This window comes from Myiozetetes cayanensis, unplaced genomic scaffold (genome assembly GCF_022539395.1).
Source record: "Myiozetetes cayanensis isolate MyiCay16 unplaced genomic scaffold, myiCay2020 scf43, whole genome shotgun sequence".
In the NCBI taxonomy this organism is placed as follows: Eukaryota; Metazoa; Chordata; class Aves; order Passeriformes; family Tyrannidae; genus Myiozetetes; species Myiozetetes cayanensis.
The window spans coordinates 445,119-468,244 of NW_026087665.1; the positions used below are offsets into that span (position 1 = coordinate 445,119).

The 23,126-nt window shown below is 37.2% G+C and overlaps 1 protein-coding gene across 15 annotated transcripts in view; it reads left to right on the top strand.

Annotated features, from left to right (window-relative positions):
• The window catches only part of ATP2B2 (ATPase plasma membrane Ca2+ transporting 2), a 406,430-nt gene that overhangs the window by 315,753 nt on the left and 67,551 nt on the right, over positions 1-23,126 (top strand). For 11 of the 15 annotated variants that reach the window (XR_007630698.1, XM_050330693.1, XM_050330687.1 and 8 more), the window contains 6 exons: positions 4,248-4,373; positions 7,703-7,795; positions 13,562-13,603; positions 15,281-15,445; positions 17,626-17,840; positions 19,109-19,351. Coding sequence is in view for 14 of the 15 variants with exons in the window: in XM_050330693.1 (XP_050186650.1) it covers positions 4,248-4,373; positions 7,703-7,795; positions 13,562-13,603; positions 15,281-15,445; positions 17,626-17,840; positions 19,109-19,351 (884 nt within the window). In the remaining variant the exon portion in view is untranslated. The remainder of the gene's footprint in view (positions 1-4,247; positions 4,374-7,702; positions 7,796-13,561; positions 13,604-15,280; positions 15,446-17,625; positions 17,841-19,108; positions 19,352-23,126) is intronic. The other 4 variants (XM_050330691.1, XM_050330686.1, XM_050330692.1 and 1 more) reach the window with 2 other exon arrangements.

A 23,126-nucleotide genomic window follows, 5' to 3' on the forward strand; every position in this document is an offset into this window, starting at 1 on the left:
GACAAATATTGTCAGGATGGTGCTTGCCATTGTTCTCCGTGTAATCATCTGCTGGAAATGAAAACAGTTGAGGTTTGACAGGAAACGTTTGACTTACAGCCACAGTTTGAGTCTAAATTTAGTAGAAGACAAACACCCAGAGTTGGGAAGTATTATTTTCACCACTGGCACCTGAAAGGGTGGTTTTAATATTCAATCAGCTTCAATGACATAATTAAACTAAATGAGTTTCTGTGCTTAATGTCCTGTTTAAGCATTCAGATGGCTGTTTGCTGTACTTGGGAAGCAATTCTTAGAGTACAAGTGCTGCCTAAAGCAGATGGTCCATTTCCATCTGGACGTGGCACGTGGGGTACCACAAACAGGAATAAAGACCCTGATGTACCTGGAACCAAGAGAAGCAGCTTCTCTTCCATGGTTCCACTGTACTTCTGGCTGGAACATTTTCCTTCTTTTGGATCATTAGCAGGGATTTGCATGCAGGGTGTGGCACAAGCCACTGCTGAAACATCTTTAGCTTAAACGAGACCATGGTAGCGTTCGTTCTCTCCAATGAACATGTATCAACCAGGAGATGAAGACAGCTTGGGAACCAAACCACTGCTCAGCTGTCTTGAGCCTGATGTGACCTTTAAATTTCCCACAGATCAAAACTGGCAGAAATCCATGAGTCTTAAATAAAGAACTTTTCAGTGGGAGTCTCAGTATTGCACACCCTGCAGCATTCTGGGGTATCGCTTATTCTAGTAATTAACATTAGAGCTACCTTAGGAGGATTACTGCTTACACCTTTTTTTCCCCAGTTATTTAGATTAGTCTGATGAAGGTATGAAGGAGGTTGATAAAGGGGCTCACCTAGTGTAGTTCTCACTGAACTGAGGCTGGCAGAACATCATTACTTTACCCTGACTGAACTTTTAGCACCGTCTGGTTCCATCAATGTGCAACAAGGATTTGAAAGAAGGGGAACAGAGCTTAGTCAAGAACAAATAAACCAAAGATATCTCTTGGTTGTGGTGCTTTGTTTGGTCTCGGAAATAAAAAGGAAGCTTAATTAAGTAATTGGGCCAGATATTACCTGGAACAAAATAGTTCTGATTCAGTCTTAATTCCCTGCCAGAAAGCCCAGAAAATATTCCAAACTTGGCTTCTGGCACAGCAGAATTTCAGAACCAAGCCCCTGACTTAAAAAGTTCTGAATTATTTGGATATATTAAATTATTTGTAGATGAAGACTTTTTTTTTCTGGAAAACTCTTTTTTTTACACAGAGGATATTCTGATGGTTGGTTCACTTTATTATTAACTTCAATTGCCACTTACTAATGGCAGTGACTGAACCAATTGTTTAGATGCCTGTAGAGAATTTTTGTCTTTTTCTGTCTTGGAATGTTCACCATTTATCAACATTGAATTAAATACTCAGCATGTGAAAGAATATATTTTACTACCATGGAGTCTTGAGAAGGAAAGAAGTCAGTAGAATAGTTCAACATGAAGTTGAAATACAAGCTTGTTGTACAGACAAGTGAAAAACATGCAACCACTCCAGAGTTCCATTTATATAACAACAGCTGATTGAAGTCAGCCAGCCCAATTCTGTATCCAAACAAATGTAATTATAATTCCATTTAAGTGGGGGAATTGCCAGGGTCAGGTTGAAGGAGGTTTAGTTCTTTGCTTCATCTTAGGTGGTAAAGAATTTTTCAATAGTGCTAGGGGAACATAATCCCATGATAAATTAATACCCACTCTAAAACAAGCTTTTCTGTGCACCTTGACATTTTTACAAACCTAAACATTAGGAAAAGGTTCAGAAAGGCATTTCTGTTAAGACATTGTTGGCTTTTCCAGATGTGCACGGGTAAGTTGGAAATGTGGGTGCATGTTTTGCTAATAAAACTGGTTTTATAGCATATGTTATATGCTGAGATAATAAAGAATATGATTCCAAAATGGGAAATAAAAGACATAAAAGACACCATTTTATTAAAAAGTGTAAAGACTCAGGGTTTTTTTAGGGGTAACACAAGGTAAACACAGCAACTGAATTGTATCAGTGGGTATCCATCGGGGGGGGTGTGACATTTTTTGAGGACATTTCTGCCCAGTTTTTCAGTCCAATACAGAAGAATATTCCTTAGAACAGAAGAATATTCCCAAAACAGAGGAATACAACTAGCAAGTTCTTAATTACAATGTATTTTAAATAGTGACACATCCTAAAGGAGGTTCCTCTGAATTTCTGAGTGAAGTTTCAGAGATTTTTTTGTGTACTTGTTCTATGGTTTTTTGTGTGGCCTTCCTAATTTTTATGTTTGTGATGTTTTGCTGGAAACAAAAGACTTCTTAAGGAATCAAATTTTATCTCGGAAAGTCATAGGAACAGTTCTCAGTGCACTGAAGAGGACTGCTGCTTTTTGTTGTTGTTGTTGTTTTGTTTAAATACATCTGGCCATTAGTGCATTTTTGTTTTTATTTGGCTTATTACTGCTGAATTTTTCTTAGTGTTCTGATGAGATATTTGTGCTCTCAAATTAGGCTCAGTGCTGACAGATGTTCTCTCTAATCTGTGTTTCTGTTTTTCCTTTTAAGAACATGGGAGATTTTGATTATTTAGAGAAAGATATTTTGATTATAAATAGATAGTTGCCTTGCTTACTATGTTCTAGCACAGCAACTTGATGACCTCTACTAAAAAAATGGAATTTAAAAAAAATGTGTTGCAAGTGTGTGTGTATATATATGTAAAACATTGATCTGTTTAAGGACACCTCCAGATATCTTTGCCTTTTTCAACTTTTGAGATAAATCAATAAATTTATATAGATGAGAATGAACTCAAATTTTTTTTTAAAAAAAAAAGGGAGAGAACAAGATCTTTCAGGTTTAGTAGATCTGAATGCCCAAAGAGATTCTAAATGGGAAATTAATTGCATTCTTTGCAGTGAGGTGAGGATCTGAGGGTTACAACCCAGAAAGCAGTACTTGGTTTTTTTCTCAAGGCTTACAGTTTGGGTGTTACACTCTATTTTCATAGTTTCCAAACTATTTCTTGAAATACAGGGAGGAGTATTTAAAAAACACCCAAGCCCAGTAAACATTCAATCCTAGTCTGCTCTGACAACTTTGTGTTAAGAAATTATTGCTTTTTCTCTGTGCTCTCACAGACATAATTTTCTACTAATAAAGTATATAATATTAAGTATATTTTAATTAATAGCTTCATCTCTCAGAAGTTTCTGGTCATTATATATTTATTTTTCACCCGTTTCATAGGAGCACTACAGATCTTTTAAAATTCAGTACCTGCTTAGGGTATCTCACTTCAAATAGTTGAATACTACTTCAATAATGACCTTTTTGTCACTTTTTGATGCCATCCTTGGTGTATTTGTTCAGGGTTTTTTTACCAAGCTTTTAGTAACTGACCTTAAAAACATGTGATAACAACAGGTTGTTCTTCCATTTAATGCTTTTTTTTTCCTTCCAAAAATAGCCAGTGTGCAATTGCATTGACTGACCTTTTTCAAATCTCTGTTATAAAATTTTTCCAAAGTGTGAATCAAAATAGTTTTGATCAGGAATTTCTGTTTCTGATTGTTTCCACAACTCATAGCTAAAGGCTTTTAAGGAGGTTTTTATGATCTTAGATGCATCTAACATTTGAGTCAATATACCAATAAAAGCTATAAATCATTTATATTAAATAAATCAAGAAATATTTCTCGTAAGGAATTTATTTAATGTTACCTAGTTAAACAGAAAAACTCAATGTCCATGTCAATTTGATTTAGAACAATAGAAATCTCTCATACAGAATTTGTTATCAATATTCTTCTTGCTATTTGGGTATCTCCTGATTTAATTAAATATCTCCTTAAATGTTTTTTTGCTGTGTTGATTTCTCAAGTTTAAAGATGCAAAATGATCTTCAAAACTATTTTTGAACTCTGAAAAGAGATTTCCAAAGTTACAAGAATTAGCTGTGTGAAGCTAAACTAATATGTTCCAAGAGGCAAACTTAAAAAGGGGAATCTGATGTGTTTGGTTCAGGGGTGTGAGAGCTAAAACACAATAATTTTTTGTTGAGAGTAACATACAACAGAGATTATTTTAGTTACGTAGTTATAATCCCCTCAGTATAGATTTTTAAAGTGTAACAAATATCTCCTGGTACTATAACAAGAGTCTTGCCTAATTTTATTTTTTTTTAAGTTATATGTGACTTATAATGTGTGTTTTCAGGTACCCATGTCATGGAAGGCTCTGGAAGAATGCTGGTGACTGCTGTGGGGGTGAATTCTCAGACTGGCATCATCTTCACTTTGCTGGGTGCTGGAGGGGAAGAGGAGGAAAAGAAAGATAAGAAAGGTAAATTCCACAACACATAAGGATGCTCTTAAGAAAGCTCTTGGCCTTTGTGCAGCCAGAGCTCTCCTCCCTCCCTGACAAATAAATACGATTTTTAAAACTTCCTTCTTTAATTTTTCTTTTTCGGACACATTTTTATCATCACATGTCACACAGAAAAACAGCAGAGGCTGTTAACCAATAAATGCATTGGATAACGAGATGTTTTTCCAGTGTGAAATTGCAGACTCCCAGTACATAATTAAATCTGAGGGAATACATGGGCATGCTCCCTTTGCCGTGGCTTCTCTACATGAATCCATGCTCACCTGCAGCCTGCTAAGGTTTGGCTCTTGTGCATTTATATCTATGTAATTTTTTTATTTTTTTTCCCCTAGGAAAAAAAGCCCCTCTTGGCCATAAAAATAAAGATGAGATGTGGCTTTTTTGCTAGCCCAGCTGTTTAATGTCAGTGACTGACTTCAGAGGCATTTTAATTTCTTAAGGTGTAAAGGTCAAACTAAGAATAGTAGAAGACCAGAATGTAGCAGTAAATGTTAGCAGACAGTTTAACTTTCATGTCCTGTATCAGTTAATGAAATCAAGAAGCCTCTTTAGACTTTTCACCTTATTATACTGTGATGTCATAAGCTACTGCTAATTTATGGGATGCACACTAAGCAGAAATGTGATTTAATGTCTGTCCTTTCCAGTTTTTGTTCCTAGTCTTGTAAATTGTTCTGCATTCAGAATTTCATTCCAAGTCTGTCCTGAGAATATTTATCTTTCAGACAGAATTAAGGGCCAATGAATATGGGGTTTTAGATATTTCTGCTCTTTCTAGTGGGTCTCTCTATTAATAAAAAGACACAGTCATAGCTTTTCTGAACATTCTACTTGGTATAGCAGAATAGGATACATAGATAAGAAAGTAGGTAAGAATATAGGTAGGAAAGCCAAATTTCTATGGTTTTCGTGGCCTACAACTTCCATTTCTGAATATTTTCAACAAGTGGTTGCCTGATATATAAATATGTATTCAAGAATTGACTCCCTGTTACTCTGAGGAAAATCCCTTTTTACTCAATGGAAATGTTTACCATTTCATTTCTGCACAGAAATGCCCAATTTCTGCAGGACACGGTGAGTTCTATGAAAATTCAAGAGAGAAAGACTGAAAGTAAAAGTCTTCTAAGTCAGGCTAGTTTTGAACATACCTTAGAGTTTGTTCTTGCTGTAGGAGAAAGATTCCAGACCTTTTGAGATCTGGTAGGGTCTCTCCTGGGGGTGTCTGGGGGTTCTGTAGGTGAGAAGGAGCAGCTTCAGTCCCTGTCTGATTGTGATAACAGCTCTCCTTGGTTTAACTGGGCTGGCCTCTGGATGTTGCTTTGCTCAGGACACTGGTGGTTCCCTCAGGTTTCACTGTGGATAGCCTGGAAAAACAGGGGAAAAGAAGTCAGGGATGGCAGAGTAGCACGCTATAGTCATACCTCACTACCCAGGGACAGAGATTTTTACAGAGGCCTGTTGGAACTGTGGATGCAGACACTGAATGTAATTGAATCTAATATAGAAAATACATGACACGGAAAATACCTCCACGTTTTCTGGCGCTGCTGGCAGCTTTGTGCTCGTGCAGAGCTGGTTGTGCATGGAGGCCCAAACTAAAATAACATAAACCTACAATTCTCTGAAATCCTGCCAGTCATAAATGCTCGTTTTACTCTGTGTGGGGGTTGTGCTTTTATTGTTCATTAACATTGTGTAAAAATCATCATGCAGGTGGGAAACAGGAGGATGGACAGCAGCCACCAGGTAGAGTAAGAATTGTACCACATCAAATAGAAGGCTGAGGCTTTTAGCCAGTGAGCTTTGGTGCAAATCAGGGGTGAACTGCTGATTGAAATAATTGTCTTCGAATCAGTCCAGTGAAATTAAAGAATGATTTCAAATCAACAGGATTGTTGGTGGCAAACTTTTTAGTGTGCGCGCATTGCAAATCTTAACGTTAAGTTTGAATAATCAGCTATTCTCCAGAAGTAAATTACGAAGTGTTGAATGTTGGAGTCTGTGATTTGCTGTGAGCAATTCATGCTGTGCTGGTTAGTGTGGGCATCCGAATGGAATGACAAACAAGCAGGAGTAACAACACCAGTTTAAGTTGTCGGCATCACAGTAATCAAATTTGCAACTGAAATTTTCATGAATGCGCTTGCACAGGGTGTGTTCTTAAATCCTCTGTGCTGTTTGTTTTCTCCTCCCAATTAGTCACTTGTAAATAAAATCAGACCGTTTTTCTGGAATAACAACCCAGTACGGTGTAAAACAACCCCTGTGGGGCAAGTACTGAAGAAGTTCGAGAGTCTCAGTCAGGACTCATTGTAGGACTTGTGTTCCATTGTGAGCAATTAACCCACAGAAACAAAGTGAAATTAGTTCTATCTGTTATTTGTAGAGACGAATTTTCCCAACTCCAGTATAAAAACCATAATAAAATGATAAAAAATTTTTCAAGTTTTTTCACTTTCCTGTTAGGAAATATTTCTTGACCAATTTCTCTAATATGCAGATAATTACTGAAAACAAAAAGTGTTTGTTTTCTGATGCTTTTTTCATTTCACCACAAACCAGGAAATATGTCACATCTATTCTGTCCATTTAAAAGAACTCATTATTCTCCTCAAGGCTATATTTGCCATTTCCATATAAAATATGAGGAAATTTAATGTTTCTACTCAGATCAATATGCATATTAACCAGGTGATGGCAGGTCATAGACTGAGCACACGTTAGACTGGAATGTATCAGTCATGACACATCATAATGTGCAACATTATATAGAATATAAACTCTATAATGTTTAGTACTATGTAGTAGTAGGTACATATATAGATACAATGAATATTTTAAATGAATATTTTAAAGCTACTCGTGTATTGTGTAAATTAATTAACTCAAAAGGAAACATTTCAACCATTTTAATATTTGCATAACATTATGTTGAAATACAAAAAATAACTTGTGAAAGGACTAAAGCAATGTGCATAGTGCTGTGTAGTCAGTTATCATCAACTTTTACTTTGGTGTTTCTTGTTTATTTATTATGATTATTGTTATCATTATTATTTCATGTTTGAGTTTTTACCTTACTTTGTAACACCTTTACAGCGTCATTTTGCTTTTGAAATTTTTGTTAATTAATTTAAACTGTTTTGATTTTGGAGAAAAAGTGACATGGATGTTTTGGGTTTTTTCGTTCTTTGTGAGCATTTGTTCATGTTGTTGTCATTATTTATTATTTATTGGTTTGTTTTTGTTTTTGTTTTTTTTTATCCATTATTGCTCGGTAGATTCTTCCCATCCCTCCTCCCACCCTCCTTCAGCCACAGATGGTGCAGCAGGTGCAAATGCCACTGATAATGCAAATGCCAGCTTAGTCAATGGTACGTCACTACCCCCGGCGTGTCTGATTTGAGAGATTTCTCTCCTGACTGTGTCACGTTCCCCCTTCCCTCACAGCCTGCACAGATGTTGTGTGTGCCTCTGATTCCCCTCTGAGAGATCCTGCTCCCTAAATTCTGCAGTAGCTTATCGGAGATGCTACAATTCGATTCCCACCGAATCGAGCGCGGCAGAGGAAGAACGAGGAGTTGTGGTCTATTTGCCACTGATTAAAACTGCAATGAAAGGTGCAGTGAAATGTAAGCCTGGCTCCAAAACCTTTGAGTAGATTCACGTGAAGTTTCATTGCAAAACTCTTCACTCGTTTCTCAGCCTAGATCTGAGGAGGAACACCATGGGTTATATCTGCTTTTCCTCTGGTGTGGCACTCTCACAAATAATCATTTTAGTCTCCAGGTAGTTCTGAGGAACAGTGCTGGGATCAGGAATCTGGCTCAATTCCACCTAACACTGCATTAGGAACAACTTTTGCTGCTTTGAGCATCTGTTCCACAAGCAGCTGAGAAGTTTTGTGGATGTTTGTGTATGCCCTCAGTGATATCCTGCTAAGCCTGCCTGTGTATACTAAAACCAAACTAAAAAATTACTGTAGTCCATTTTGACTGTCTCTCAGTACAGGTTCTTGACCTCACTTAGCATGCAGATATTTCAGTATCTCCTTCTAACAAGTCTGATACCAGTATTAAATTGAATTGAATGGGTCAATATTAGTCTAGGCATCAACTGTATTTTTCTGCTAATCAGATACATGAGTCTTTATTTGCCATAGAAACCTTTCCCTCTTGTGCAGAGCCAAAAGTACTGACAAAAGTAATTTTACTTTTCATCATGTTTGTGATAGAATATTTTTCCATGCAGGTCAGCAGTCATTGCATAATGCACATAAATGAGAGTTTCTGACAGAAATACCAACTGCTAAACAGGGACTAAGATGTACCAGTGCAGTGTCTTCTTTAAAGCAGTTACATAGGAAACATTTGAACCTATTTTTAAATATTTTTGTTATAATTTAAAAGAAACATATAACCAGATTTAAAACTCTGCTCCTGCATAATCTGGAAAATTAGGATTTACAATTCCTACATCTCGCTGCATGACAGGAATATTCATCATCCTGGTTGCAGATTCCTTAGAGACCAAGAACTGGGAAATTAATGATGAATGTTTCATTCTTGATTCTAGCACAATTTTACTTATGAGTTTAAAACAAACATACACATACAGAGTCTTCCCTCCTTCATTAGCACTGGACCCTGCTGCATTTCTGCTCAGCCCTGCAGGGCACAGAGTTAAGCCCCTCTGAAGTGCTTTGCTGGAGAAGAACCAGTGCTCAGTGGGTCCAGGATGGACCCTGTCCTAACCCAGCTCTCAGCAAGCTGGAGTTGCCTGGTAAATACCTGTTGTGTTTGGTCTTGATGCCTTGAACCTAATTAGGAAATTGAGTTCCAAGGGATATTAAATCAGTAGTAGGTGATTTCCTATCCTCTCTCCCAACAGAAACAATGGTTACTGATCCTGTTTATCTTGAGAGATTCATCCTCGCTGCTTTTCTGTGCACAAAGGGTAGAAAGGCAATTTTTTTTGTTCAGCTGATTTGGTTTGGCTTCTGAGATGAGGCAGTTCAATTAATTCTGCACACCTTGGATCAACGTGGTTGAGGTGTGATGAAACTCATCCACAAATCAAAAAAAAACCCAAACCCATATCAGCTACTGTGCCATTTCACCTAAAGTCTGATACCTTTGTGTAGAAAATACCATCAAATAAGAAAAGAAAAATTATATACTTGAATAAGTGTCAGGCTCAGGAAATGTTTGTTACTTGAAAATCAGCCCATTACCATTGCAGATAAAATATTTTTATTCTTAGTTGTCAATATACAACTGACGCAAAAGAAGTGTTTTGTTTTCAGTCAGTGAGCCTATAGTGATGAATTCATACAGTTTGTGACACAGCCCATGTATTGAAGGAACTGTTATATATAATTCTGTTTGGTTCTAGGAGTTGAGATGAAAATATATCAAAATGTTGGAGGTCTCTTTCTTAAAACTATTTTAAAACTATGGACAATGTGTTCAGTTCTTGAAAGGTTACAAGTTAAGGTTATAAGCAGAGCAGAAAATTTTGCAGAAAGGTAGTAATTCAGGAAAACTCACCTAATTTCAGAACATTATATTTAGTAAATGTAATTTAAAAAAATTAAAATCTGGGAAGCAGCAATGACTGTTTACAGCTTGTTTATCCCAAATTTGATTTCCTTCCAGTAGAACAAATTGCCCCAAATTTGTTTTCCTTCCAGTAGAGCACAGCCACCTTCCTCAATTAGGATTTCCAAGGTGGGTTGTTTGGGGCTTTTTTGGTATTTGTATTTCAAGGAATTTGCTGCCTGAAATATGTATTCAGAAAATATAGAAATAGTATAGAAATACCATGACATACACAGAGAAATGTCTCAGCTGAAATATTTTGTGTCTACTGTAAATCCTGGTTCATGGGCTGAACTACCATTCAGTTCCTGCCAAGCAATTTGCAGTTTTAATGTATTTCAGAATATTTCCTGAATTTTAAGTGAAGTTATTTAGTGAGTCCATAGAAGAATTAGCTAAAATTTTCTATTTGAAAGAGTGGAATCAGATTTTATTCTTTATTAATGAACCTGTGTTTTACGAATGCTTTGGCTGTGCTGGAAGGATTCCTAATGATCCACTTCAGACTCGTTTGATGTCCCTTTGCCCCCAAATCTATATTTGCAGCACGTGCCTGGTTTTTCTTGCTGCAGACTATAACTGACTTGGCACAACAAGGGGCTTGAACTCATTTTCTTGCAAGATGAGACATTTTGGAAAATCACAGGAGTATTTTGCATTTTTTGTTCCATCGCAGCACACGAGAACGTAACTCCGTTATTTTCTTTGGTTTATTCCAAGCAGTTCCTCCAACTTACAAATAATTTCTGATGCCAGCAATAGGTCTTTGTTATTCTGTCCCACTGGCTCTTCATAAAGAGCTGAGGTAGGTGAAGGGGAGTCTTTTCTCTGAAAGTTCTTGTCTGTTCTAGTAAAAACTTAGGCAGTAATGGTGCCATGAGTTCTTTCCAAAAGCCAGAAGTTGTAATAAACCAAAGACAACATGCAAAACATTCCATATCCAAACTCAAAACCTTCAAAGCAACTGCAGAATACAAGTTATATTAGGGGGGCTCTAAATTCCATTCCAAATATTCTGATTTTTTGTTCCTTGCTTAGAAAAGTGATAAAAAATAAACTCAGATTCCTCCAGCCCAAACACTGTTCATTTTACTTATTATTCAAAAGGAAAAGGAGGAAAGATTTGCAGAACTATGTAAAAGTTTATTCTATTTTGAAAATTTTTTCCACACAATATTATCAAAATATTAATAAATACTAAATATTTTAAATATTTCTAAATCATGTACGAAGATGGGGTAGCATTTCTTGTCCTGGCACTGCCTGAAAGGAGAAAGGATCTCTCAGCAGTAGTGATTCTATCACCTTTATTTCTGTCTTAATTTCTCCCTTTGTTCATAATTTATAGCAAGGTGTAGCCTTAAAATTCTTTGGAACAGAAGCATTCTGTTTACTTTACAGCATCCTTTTCTTTATCATAACTACCCAAATGACCTATTCTTTGTTATTCTCTCCAAATAATTGGACTGTAATTATCTGTGATGACTTTCCCCTCCATCCCTCAATAACCTAAATGCAGCAGGCTAAGAATATTAAGAATATATTCTTTAAGTACCTAAGTTTACATTGTTGTTAATGATTGTTTATTTTGTGAACTGGTGTTTTTTACATCAATTGATAATTATGATACCCCTTTTAAATTGCAGATATATATCCTAAAGTTACATGCTCTGATTTAGTTAGAAAAATAACCTCTGTTTGTCTTTCCCAGTTATGAAAGACATGTTTGGGTTTTGGTGGTGGTTTGTTTGTTGTTGGTGGTTTTTTGGTTGTTTGTTTTTTTTTTTAAAGTTTAAAGATTCTTCCATTATAATTCAAGGTTTTGAATTGGACTCTGCACAAGGAGCTCTAGAGCAGGACACGGAGCAGACTGTCTGCTCTAAATTAATATTTTCCAGTTCCTAAGGAAGGCTTTATGCTCTAGCCAGAAATCAGAGTCTCCAGAGATGCTTTATGTCTTCCAGTAAATTTATTAAAACCCCTTCTAAGAAAAATAGCCACTAGGCAGGTACCAAGTCCAAGTGTGCCCTGAATGCAAAGATTTTCCAGGGAATTTCGCTGTTCAAATGAACTTGGTTTAGCTCAGGTTCAGAGAGTCGTGTCTTGGGCCAAAGCATAAGGCTTTGGAAGACAGATACTGATGTTTTAAAAGTCATGATATAGCCAAGGTGGGGACAGAATTAGAAATATCGACAAGCAGGGGATGGTAAATGGTTTACTCAGCAATTCAGGTGAGCACTGAGGTGATTAAAGGTCACGAGATGTCCTTTCCTTGGCTGTAGTTCTGGGCTTTGGAGTTTCTCACTGTGACACTGTGGCCTCTTTGTGACAAATTTGTGACTGATTTGACCATTTTTGATCTTTTTTGAGAAGGCTGTTTTTAGTGCTCTCCCATGTAGTGAAAAGACAAACGTGCAAAAAATTCAATTTTGCTTCTGTTTATTCCCAGCAGAGAGTGAAAAAATTAATGTTTGTGGGAGTCAGAAGGGCAAGATGTACCTGCTGTCACATTTTTTAATAAACTCTAATGACACATTTCTTACCAGAATGTGACAACAATCCCGTAAAGGTGTTTTAACTTAATTTTCCTTAACGTTTTTTATTGTGCACTATACATAACCACAAAAAGAGACTGCCACCCATGCTGATTGCAATATTTATAATACTTGAATAGTCCTTTCCATAAAATCATATATTACTGTGGAAGTTTCATAAAGGATCCCACCAAGAAATTTGGAATACATTTGAAAAGTTTCATTTGTTATTCTGAATAGGAAAGTTTTGTATGCTCTGATTTGTATTTCACCATTTTTGTTTCAAACACACTTTCCAATGAAGTATTTTTCAGTTTAAAAAGGCACAAATGACTAAGGACTTTAGTGCAGTAAAACTGTATGTAGCCGAAATGTTAAATTGGAAATTACAGATAGAGTTGGTAAATCTTTCTTTAGGATAATTCTGAATATAGGATGAACCCCTGGCACTTCTATTTACAGAAGTAATTTGCTAAGTAATACAATCACTTGAGGAAGATGTAATTTTAAAATTATATCTGATTTACCATTTTATTTATTTTTATATATATTAACACTAGTATTTCTCTGTTGTCTCAGTTTGCTAAAATAATGAATTTGATTCTAAGAAAGTCGTATGCTGGTGGACCACAATTATACCTGCCAATTTTTTTAACTCCCAGCCCCCTGAAATATCAGTTCAAGAACCTTATTCCAATTCAGCTTTCCATTAGATTCTCTTTATTGGTTTCACCCTCTTAAATAATGCAAGTTCCTCAAAAAACATGTGCTGATATTTAGTCTTTACCATGTTAAAACACTAGATTTGACTGCAGTTCCTTGGATGTGTCCAGTTAAGTTAGCCATTGTTCTAAGTGACCGTGCAGAAACAAGGGATCATGATTCCGTCCCTGTAACGTGTTCGTGGCTTTTGTCTGCCCATTTTATTTGAATTCCCATTTTCATGTTCTGTCTTGGGTGAAGATTGTTTACTGTCTGTTGTCTGTTGAAATTTTTCGTCATATAGGCAAAATGCAGGATGGGAATATGGAGAACAGCCAGAACAAAGGTAATCTTCTTTCATATTAAGGAGGTGGTGGATTTTATTTTTAGCATGTAGTCCAATTCTGTTCAAAAGTAAAGTGAAACCCTGTGATTTGTGCTTGTGTGTGAAAATGGCCCTATTGTTCAAACAGAATGTTAAAAAGCCCCACAAACCCTAAACAACCAAACCCAACCAAAAAAAAACCTACCAAAGAGATTGTAACTTTCAGAAGCTTGATATATCAGGTGTTCAGGAGAGGAGATCAGTATTTTTAAGGTGCCATTCACAGATGTTACTTTCATCTCACAAAGCTCATTTGAATTAATTTTTCCTGTGGAAGTTACGTATGCTATGTATTGTTAGTGATTTTCCAACCCAATTTTTTTTATGTCTCATCCTCTTTTGTGTTTAATGGTGTCATATGGACATATTTTCTTTTGAAGTGACAGGGTAAAACAATAACAAAAGGAAACCTTAAAGCCCAAGGGTTACTTAGCAATGTAAAAGGCAATTATAAGGGCAAATAACAGGAAGAGTAAGGATCTTAGGAGTTTCTTATTTAATATACCATCTCAGGAAGATTGAAATAACTATTTTGCTTTCTCTGAAGCAAAGTGGTGGTTCCTTTGTTATTCTGTGAGACACAGCTATCGTGAGTTCTTTGGGTTATACCAAATTAAATGATAACTTTCTCTTCTCAGATAATGCTAAAGATTACAAAGGTGATGGATCAGAAACTAAATAGATAAACTCATTTGCTAATGGTACAAAACTACCAAATAAAATGCTGTTAAATGAATAATCACTGGGGTTAGTTAGACAAATTAGATTTCCAGGTCAAATAAGCATGGTCTTGTACAATCTCTTCATGAATGTCAAAGCAAAGCTATTTCATTTCATTCTATTTAGTTTCTTGTGTTCAGTACAAAACAGACACATACACATATATAGACTGCAATGTCATTGCTTTTAAGAAACATGATACTAAAATAAAGTTTCCTTGTATTAGCATTCTTTCAGGAAAGGATGGCTCAGCTCTTAAATGCTGTGTGCTTTTTGTGGGACAGTGATGATTCCACCAGCATCAGACCCCATGGATAAGTCACTCGAGCACTGAATGCCAAGGAAACTTTATAATTCTGGTATTATCTAGAATAGTGGTTTGCAGAGCGTGGTCCCCTGGTCACTGAGGTGCCTGTGCAGCCCAGAGAAGGGAGCACAGATCATCTGGTGAATGATCCTTACCTTCAAAATGCTTTTGTTGGAATTACGATTGCAGGGGTGCATTGAATTCTGTGCCACCCCAAAAATTAGAGGAGTACAAACCATCTCTCTGCCAAAGCATCTGGGCTCTGCTATTCTAGGAAATGCTGCAGTGCTGACACGCTGTGACTTGCCAAGTCATTTGCAAGACATGGAGTGATATGTATGTGTATGGCACAGAGTGTCATTGGTGGTTTCAAAAACAACGGATAAACCCAATGGTTTTCCTGCTCCTTGTGGGGTGTGCCATGGATGTGCCTGTACCCCAGGGGTCCCACAGGGCACCTGCCTGCCCTGGGAGTGGAGGGTAATTCTGGTAATCACTGTCACAAGCAGCCCCTGCAGCAGATGTTGCTGATTGAATTCAGTAAGTATGAACACAGAGCTAAAAAGGATGAAGAACAGCTCTGGAGTAACAGTTTTGTTCTGCATTATCAGCCAAGCAGCAGGACGGGGCTGCTGCCATGGAGATGCAGCCACTGAAGAGCGCAGAAGGGGGAGAGGGAGATGACAAGGACAAGAAGAAATCCAACATGCACAAGAAAGAAAAATCTGTCCTTCAGGGAAAGCTGACCAAGCTGGCAGTCCAGATAGGCAAAGCAGGTATGGCTGGGGGACTGACCAAAAAACACGGTGTCAATGAGACCTAAGCATTGCAAAGTAATTTTATTTTTTTTTTTTTTTGAAAGGGACAGGCCTTTTTTACTCCAATATTTAGAAATGGGTCACCATAAAACTGTTCTAAGGATATAACCTGGTATTGACAAACCTTTCTTCCTCTGAAAATTAGCTTTGACTGTCAAGAAGCCAGAAGCTTTGGGCAACTTGGATTGTGATGAGTATTTGAATCAAAAATGAAACATAGCTTTTCTCATAGTTAATATTCCCAAGCACAATAATTACATATTTAATTTCCTCTCCCCTTAGAACTTCGAAGTACACAGTTCCAGAATCTCTATAATCTCAAAATATCACTCCCACAGAATTTCCCTCTTATGGATTCTGAAATCATTCTGTTCTCCCTTAATATCCATGTTCCTGCCTTCTACCCAAGCATGACACAAGTGTTGACTCTTTTACCCAGAACCATCTGGTCCCTACTGTTGGAAGCAGCACTTCTTCAACATGTAGGTAGAAAGTGAAAATCTTCTGTGATGGTGCAGAGTTCATTAGGTTTGTTTTTCTAGTGCTATTGAAGAGATTTTGGTCTCTCTCCAGATCCTTGGCTGAGGTCCTACAACAGCTTCCTCACTTTACCTCTGCTCTATTTCCCTTACCCTTCTTCACCAATCTGATTTCTACCCCACATATTCCTTCCCCTTCCTTTTTAACTTCATTGCAGTTGGTTGATCACAGAACCCCAAGATGCCAATTCTCATTGCCTGCAGAGTGTGTGACTCAAAGTCTGTGGTTATCATCCCTGATATGCAGTCGATGCTGTGCCTGATTTCAGGCTTTTCTCCTTTGTTTCCCATGATTTTTAACTTCCTAGATTAAGTACCTTTCTCCATTCCTTTGATTCTTGTTCTCTGATATCTCAGCAGGCACGTGAATGTTACTGTTAAAGTGACTGTATAGGGACTTCTTACCACAACCTGGCAACTAACATGAATTTAATTAATTGATTATGGTCTCCTTTGGTTTTTCTTTGTCATTGGGTAATCTATGGGGATGTCGTGTGTTGTCATGAGTATTTGCCTGTATAATATTTTAATGGATTTTCCTGTATCCTCTGGCATATAATGATCTCCCTGACTCATCTGTTTCCTGTCACCCTTAGCATCCTTCAACTTACCAATTTTTTTAAAGTGCAGTCAAGACATGAAATTCGCAGTATTCTCCTTCTACTGCATGATCCCATTAGGGAGAAATTAATTTATTCTGAAATGCAGGCTTAACTGCTTCACAGAAACCTGCCAAAGAGCAGTAATCACAGTGAGGCAAAGCTGAGGCTTTTTATACAAATAAAAACTCCAGTAGAGACAGGAATGAAATTGTGGAGGAGTAGTGCTATCCTAGCAGTCTGTACCATTGGGAGAGCATATTAAGTGCTTGGGATCTTTTGTGAATTCTGTGAAACTTTTATTAATGTCTCTACTTCCTTTGAATCTCTCCTCACAAGAGTACACACTTCATGCATGTCCCTTGGAAAAGGGAAACCTTGGAAGCATCAGTATTTATCACATTTTCAAGAGACTTAGTTCAAAATTGTTCTGTGAATAATTCTCTGTTACTGCTCCCTTTTATTCACCCAGATACATCCCTAGGGCTTTTCTAAAGTATTTTATGCAGCAACATAAACTGTAGGAGGCTGTTTTTCTCAGGTCTCCTAAGATACATTTATTAAAGAGAAAAGTGAGTGTTTGAGTATGGATAGACTAGTGATGTGTAAAAGGTGGATGTTAAAAGGACAAGTATATGTTGTGCCAGGCAAAATCATGTACTGAATTGAAAAAACCTTGTCTAAGTGACAGAGGAACTCCAGGAGAACTGGACTGGCTGGGAAGTTTTCAAGACAGCAATAAGACAGTGCTTAAAAATGAATGCAGTGTGACTCAGTAGGATTCAGGGTTTCTTTATGGACTGGAATGTAATGCTGTTGTAATTATATTATAGCAGTGTCTCTTCTTGTACACTTGTTCATTAACATCACTATTGGTATTGGTGAAAAACATCACATAGAATAAGAAAATAATTTCACATCAAATTCCAATGCAGATTTCTAATTCCTGATGGTTTTAATTGTGTTCTGTGCTATAGTAATGGATTATTTCTCGTTCCAGGTTTGGTGATGTCTGCTATCACCGTCATAATTTTGGTACTATATTTTGCCATTGACACGTTTGTGGTCAACAAGAAGCAGTGGTTGCCTGAGTGCACTCCTGTCTACGTCCAGTATTTTGTTAAATTCTTCATTATTGGTGTTACTGTGCTCGTGGTTGCTGTTCCTGAGGGACTTCCACTTGCTGTCACTATTTCTCTGGCTTATTCTGTAAAGGTAAGAAACATTAAAAATAATCATGGGAGAAAAATGCTGTTTGGTCAAGTTTACCAGCGAGTTGGCCCTCAGGTTTTATCAGGTGTGACGAAACCTGGTCTGTAAATTATGTGCTCAAAATGTTATTGAGAGTGAAATTGTTTTAAAGTAAACTTATGTTGAAAGTAGCTAACAAAAATGTGAATACATATGTTTTCTAATACACCTCTTTAAAACCACACAGTGCAGGACTATCAGGTATTAGAAATACCTATTTGATTTCCAAAGAACAAGGAATTTATGGAGCAGAATTTATTCTGAGAACAGCCCAGGCTTTGGATAGGGAATAATTTCGTATTCAAATTTTCTTGTGCAATAGTACAAAGTTTTGACAAGGATTTGAAGTCTTCAGGAACGCTTTACAAAGAAATTAAAGTTTCACTGAAGCTTTCAAGTACTTTTCTGAAATGCAGCTGCAGTTCTTTGAAGTCAATGTAAATGATTCTATTAGGAAGCTAAAGAGGATTAAAACCCTGGACTTGTGGATTACTTTATGGGACTTCTTTAAACATTCTGGGAATCTTAGACGAAGATGAAGTAAAGTTTATTCCCATTTAGCATGTAAACAAATTATGAACTTTAGGAAGGAATATCTGGATTTCTAGGAACCCAAATATCATAATTATTAGGGGGGAAAAGCCCCACATCTCAAAGCTGAGAATTTGATAATAAGGACTGTAGCTGCTTTTAAAATATTTTCTCATTCTTCTTATGTCCTTCATCTGACACCCCTTTTCCCCTTTTGTTCCCCTCTTTTTTCCCTTTTCTGCCTTTTTTCTCCTTTTCCCCTTTTTCCCCTTTTCCCTTTCCCCTTCCCCTGGATGTCTAGTCCACCTGTGTCCTGCAGCATCCTGGCATTCCAAGTATTGCTAAGAAAAAAATGAGTATTTGTTATACTGATAATATTTTAAAAATGCTGTTATTTTTGTTTTCTTTAACTAATCTTTGCAATTTCTTAAAATGTATAATATTGCAAACAACTGTGGAACCACTTCAGTTTATTAAAGGCAAAATTATCTCAGGGATAATCAGAGCTTGGTTGTCTGTAAAAAGGGTTTGGAATATTGACCCAGGCCAAAGTTCTAATTTAGGGAGCTTTATGTTTTCACAATCAACACAAAACACATCCTCCCGCTTTTTATAATTGATGTTAAAAATCCGGCAAAGCAAAACCTTGAAGATTTTTAATTTTGTGTTGGTTTGCTGTTTTGTTTTTTTTTTTCCCTTAGAAAATGATGAGGGATAACAATCTGGTCAGGCACTTGGATGCCTGTGAGACGATGGGAAATGCCACAGCCATCTGCTCCGACAAAACCGGCACGCTGACGACCAACCGCATGACGGTTGTCCAAGCCTACGTTGGTGATGTCCACTACAAGGAGATCCCTGACCCAGATTCTATACCTGCCAAAACCATGGAACTGCTGGTTAATGCAATTGCTATCAACAGTGCTTATACTACAAAAATTCTGGTGAGTAGGCTTTTTTTTTTTTAAGTCAAGAAAAGAAAACGCAGCAGAAGGAGGTGCTGGGATTTTTTAAGCCATGCTGGTTCCTGAACATCCTGTTGTTGATTATGAAGTGTTAAATACTGGTGCTGCAAAAACTGTATGTTTTATGGCTTGGGGTTTCTTATGGGTAGGCATTTACAAGGCCATGCAACATTTAAAAATCTCCCAGGTTTGGTACAGATAAATTTGTTAGCACAACTGGTTCTTACTGAGACTTGATATATGTAAAATGATTTCTGTGTGTCGGAGAATTTTCAATTGATTCTCAAATATGACAAATTGGATTGGTTAAATCAGTGAGGTTAATGAACTTTATTCCTTCTGGTTTCAAGTGAGTTACATCCAGAAGTATTTAATTCAATCTGTAAAGGAGGCCAGAATAGAAATATCCATTTTGCTTGTGGCATTAGGTTCTTCTGCACAGAGCTAATTAAGAGACTGAAAAATTTTGCAATTCCAATAGATTTGTTCTTTGAAAGGTCAAGCTGAATTTTAATGTTGCTGAACAAGTAGGTATTTTTTTTTAATTTATGAATATATGTATTGTCCTTTTTATAGTTCCATGCTGAGCTACATAATACAGTCTTGAATACACTTCATGTTTGTTTTAGAAGTAGTCTTTTAAAATACAGTCACAGAAAACAAATAGTGCTCTGTGCTTGAGCACACACGGCCTTTAAATCTTTCTATGTAAATATCTGGATAATAATAATAATAATCCACACTGGGAAGAAAAATGTTTAGAGAAACCTCACACAGATACACAAAGCGTGCTTGTAGCAAAGGTGGTTTTGAAATGAATGCTCCTGAGGATTGTTTGGCCAGGATAAGTGTCTAAAGCTTGGCACTCTGGAAAGGGCAATGTGGGGAGAAGCAGCCCCCGGGGCAGCTGGAGCCAGTTCCTACACACCGAGTGGACAGGGAATCAATCAGCAAACCCTCCATCAGCTCTGGAAGGTGCTGTGCTGCCACCTCCCAGGTGGAAGCAGCCAGCAGTGTGATCACACCTCTCCTGTCCTGTAGGGACACAGTGGACTGAGGCTGGAGCCAGCCCTTTTCCCTTGGAATTCAGGCCCCCTGGGGAAGCAGAGCTCATCCAATTCACCCTCTCTGGATCCCAGAACAGATTTAGGTTTCTGAGTGGGGAGGCATCAGACTTTCCAGTCATGTCTCTGAATTATTGAGTTTAATGTTCTGTCATTTTTCTTGTGGTAATAATTTCATTTAACTGAAAAATTTCTGGTCAGTAGTAGTTCTAAAATGGTCTTAATGTAATTTTGAATTTGTTTGTTGTTGTTTGTTTGTTTGTTTTTTAACTCTGACTTGTCTCCATTTCTTTGTTTTGAAATCAGTTATGTGTGCATATTAAAAAGAGTCAATATTTCACCATCTCAGTACTTTTTAAAATATGCACAGAGACTGATCTGTGAAAGTGATAAATGGGTGAAATCCTCTGATTTCTGGATGCAGATCAGATAACTGCTTGAAGTTAGCTGTGTAAAATTAGTGGTGATTTTTAGCTATTAAACACCATCATAAGGTAAAGCCTTGTGGTACAGCCCCCCCGAGAATCACAGCTCCAATATCAGAGGAGATCATTTCACTCATTGTTTAGAACAAACCGAAGCTGAACTTTGAGACAAGGTGTTGTTCCATAGCCCATTTTAAATCACCAATAAATGCAGTAAAAATCACCTGGGGGAGCTGTTTCCAGGATGAAGTCCACAGAATTATTTCTCTAGCTGCTAATACTGAATGCATCCCTGTGTTTAATCAAATTGTGAATATCAGCTCCAACCCAAAGGGCATGTAAGAGTTGTGTCGCTCAGACTGAGTTTTGCATATTCTATTTTTGGCTGTCTAGTTATGCCTGCGCCAGTAAATTGTGCTTTGTATGAACTTCTGTTCAGAGGGATCACATATGGGGTGATAAAATTAGCCAAGATGCTCTGCTGAATGAGAAATATTCCCTCTTGCATTGTCTTTTGATTAAGGGGCAATTGAACCATTGATAAAAGTATAAAAAGAAAATAATATCAGTGCTTGGGAAAAAAGATTCGAATTTCCCTGAGAAATTAAACACAAATTATTCCAACTGAACAATGGCATCATTAAATATAGTTCTTTTTAAAGCATTCCAAGATTAAGTTACTGAGTGAGCTGATTTTGCATTCCATTAACTTCAGAGCAACTTTAATGCTGCTTTAATGCTGTTTATGCGAAGCTGCTCTGCATAAAACCTTTCTTTCCAGCATTCATGTTTTGGATAGCTGTCCCAAGTGAAATAAAATTAGACTTCATACATTTTTGCATGTGAGCTGTGATGAGGACTGTGAAGCATCTCTTACTCTGAGAGCAAAAATTTGCATTTTGGGAATACTTTGATTGCACTCAGAGCAGAAGCACATTGATCTCGGATATCATAGAGCAGTAATGAAATAGAGACTCCAAACACCAAAACTATGGATTTGAACTTTTCTGTGGAGCTCTTCCTTGCATAATTTCAGTTTTAATTAGGAAGGTATTTCTTCTTTTAATTTCCTGAAAGCTGTCCTAGGGCATTGGGTGGGTTCTTGTTAAGAAGACATCACAATTAGCATTTAGCTGAGTGATCTTCAGCACCAGTGAAGGAGTCCCAGCTGACCCTGTTATTATCAGGAACTGACACAGGTATTTCATTTGGTCCTTGATGGGTGCACAGGGAGACTAAAAGCTACTTTTCCTGTATTAGGTGAATGTCTGGATCTGCAGCAGGACTGTTTTCAGTGGATCTGGAGCTTCATTTACTGCACTGGCACAGTGTGGTGGCAAACCTTTAACTGGGCGTCTCAAAGGGAGAGATGTCACAGGAAAATGCCAAACATTCCCTCCCTTCCACAGCTGCTGCCACCTCAGGGAATGAAGTAAACATATGTTAGTCTGTATGTTAGTAAATCTTAGTCAAGTTATGGATGTGACCTGGTAAAATTTTTGGAACAAAAAGGCCTCTGTTGGATAAAACCAGGCAGGGAGAATGAAGAAAAATAAAAATAAAACAGTTTTATTGCAGCCACAACAGGGTTTTATGTGCAGAACAGCACCTTCATACAGCACTATAACATGTAACTGGATGATAGTGAAGTTACCAAGGTTGCTACAAGCAAATTCCCACCATGTTTGTACCACGTGGAACAGGGATGATGGATCCACAGCACAGACACAGCCACTGAGACTTACTGGGAGAAAGGAAGGTGTCAATTCACCTTCTTCTTTTGGGTAACGACTGGTGACTGAATATGTAGTGAATAATCTTGTCAAAATAAGTGAAACAAAATTGCTAACTAGCTTTGGACAGGAAGAAGTTCAAGGGATTTTGGCACAGAATTTTAGTGTTAACTCTGAAGTTGTTTTGGGGGGAATATGGATATTTGGAAGTTTCCTACCAAATAATTTAAAAATTTGAGGTGTAATAGGTATTCCATACATTTGCCCCCATTAATGTATAAAGTTATTAGTGATGGAAAGGAGGATTGAAATGCCATCTTTTAAACAGTAGCTGCTTGTGGCTCCCTAATTCTTGTCTGACAGAGCACAGACCTTTCCTTTTTTCTGTCTATATTATTATCTATATATAAATTATTATTATATTTTTCTGTCTACTTGTTTATCTCTGTGTGCATATGAAGCCTTGTTTTCCATATAGAGAGGGAGGAGACCATAACTGTTTAGGAAAGATTGTTTCTTTCATTTTAACAGA